The 1,064-nt window shown below is 33.3% G+C and overlaps 1 protein-coding gene across 1 annotated transcript; it reads left to right on the top strand.

Moving 5' to 3' along the window:
- Positions 1 to 669: 669 nt before the first annotated feature.
- On the top strand, positions 670 to 1,056 carry LOC105367172 (putative mediator of RNA polymerase II transcription subunit 12; the record flags this gene model as incomplete). The annotated part of the gene is made up of 2 exons (XM_011505801.1): positions 670 to 730; positions 783 to 1,056. Coding segments are annotated over 2 exons (335 nt in total), but the record flags the coding sequence as incomplete, so codon positions are not given.
- Positions 1,057 to 1,064: the final 8 nt, after the last annotated feature.

Here is a 1,064-nt window from a genome sequence, read left to right as displayed (position 1 = left end):
ATATATATATATATATATATTATAAATATGATATAATTTAAAGTTTTAATGATTCGTGTAATTTATAGGTTGAGGTGTTAATGTGATAAGTTTTTTATAAAAAAAAAAATAATTCATTTAATTTCAATCACTATATTATTTTAATATTTTGTCCGTAAGTTTAAAAGAGAATAATTAAATTTAATATGTAATACAAAAACAAAATAATAAAAATAAAAAAGTGAACTACACTAATGTACTACAATTTAAAATCAGATTTTATAATAAATTCGCTATGAAAATAGCAGCTAATTATAAATGCAAAAAAATTCGCAAAATATTTATGTAATAATATTTTAATACGAAATCTAATATATAATTAGTAATAAGGAGTAAGAAATGCATATATTTTAACCAACTTTTCAAGTTTCTCGAATGCTTTCTTTACGATAAACGCGAATGTTCAATCGACTCTATGAAATTATTAATGAGTCCATGCATGAATCGACGAAATATGAAATTTCAGCTTAAATTCATGACAATCGTCAAGTCATTATTAAAAATTAATTGAATGTTACTATTGGAATAATAAATTGTCCGGTATTCCAGTAGAAACATTAATGCAACGTTCATCGATTTATTACAATAATAGCCTGATTTAAATCGAATAATTTTTCATTTTTGTTCCAGGATGTTTGGCAGTATGAAGCGATGTGCGCGCTGTCAAGCTGCGATCCTATCCTCGGAATTGGTAATGCGCGCCCGTGAGCTCGTTTTCCACGTCCGTTGTTTCTCATGTGCAGCATGTTCGGTTCCTCTTACCAAGGGCGATCATTTTGGAATGCGCGACGGCACTGTACTATGCCGCATGCATTACGAAATGGGTGCCGAGTTGCATCCATCTCAGAGTCCTCCAGTACCAGTTTATCCCCCGGGGCCACATTATCCAGGACAGAGTTTCCCTTCGTCCGAATTTTTACATGCTCACCATCCGCACCACCTTCATCATCACTCGCACATCCATCGGCCAATCCATCCGAATCAACAGCAGCAACAGCAGCAGCAGCAGCAGCAGCAGCAACAAC

The sequence above is a fragment of the Ceratosolen solmsi genome, unplaced genomic scaffold (genome assembly GCF_000503995.2).
Source record: "Ceratosolen solmsi marchali unplaced genomic scaffold, CerSol_1.0 C3425240, whole genome shotgun sequence".
NCBI classification, from domain to species: domain Eukaryota; kingdom Metazoa; phylum Arthropoda; class Insecta; order Hymenoptera; family Agaonidae; genus Ceratosolen; species Ceratosolen solmsi.
Note: the sequence above shows the minus strand (reverse complement) of the source record. Positions and strands in the feature narration are given on the sequence as shown.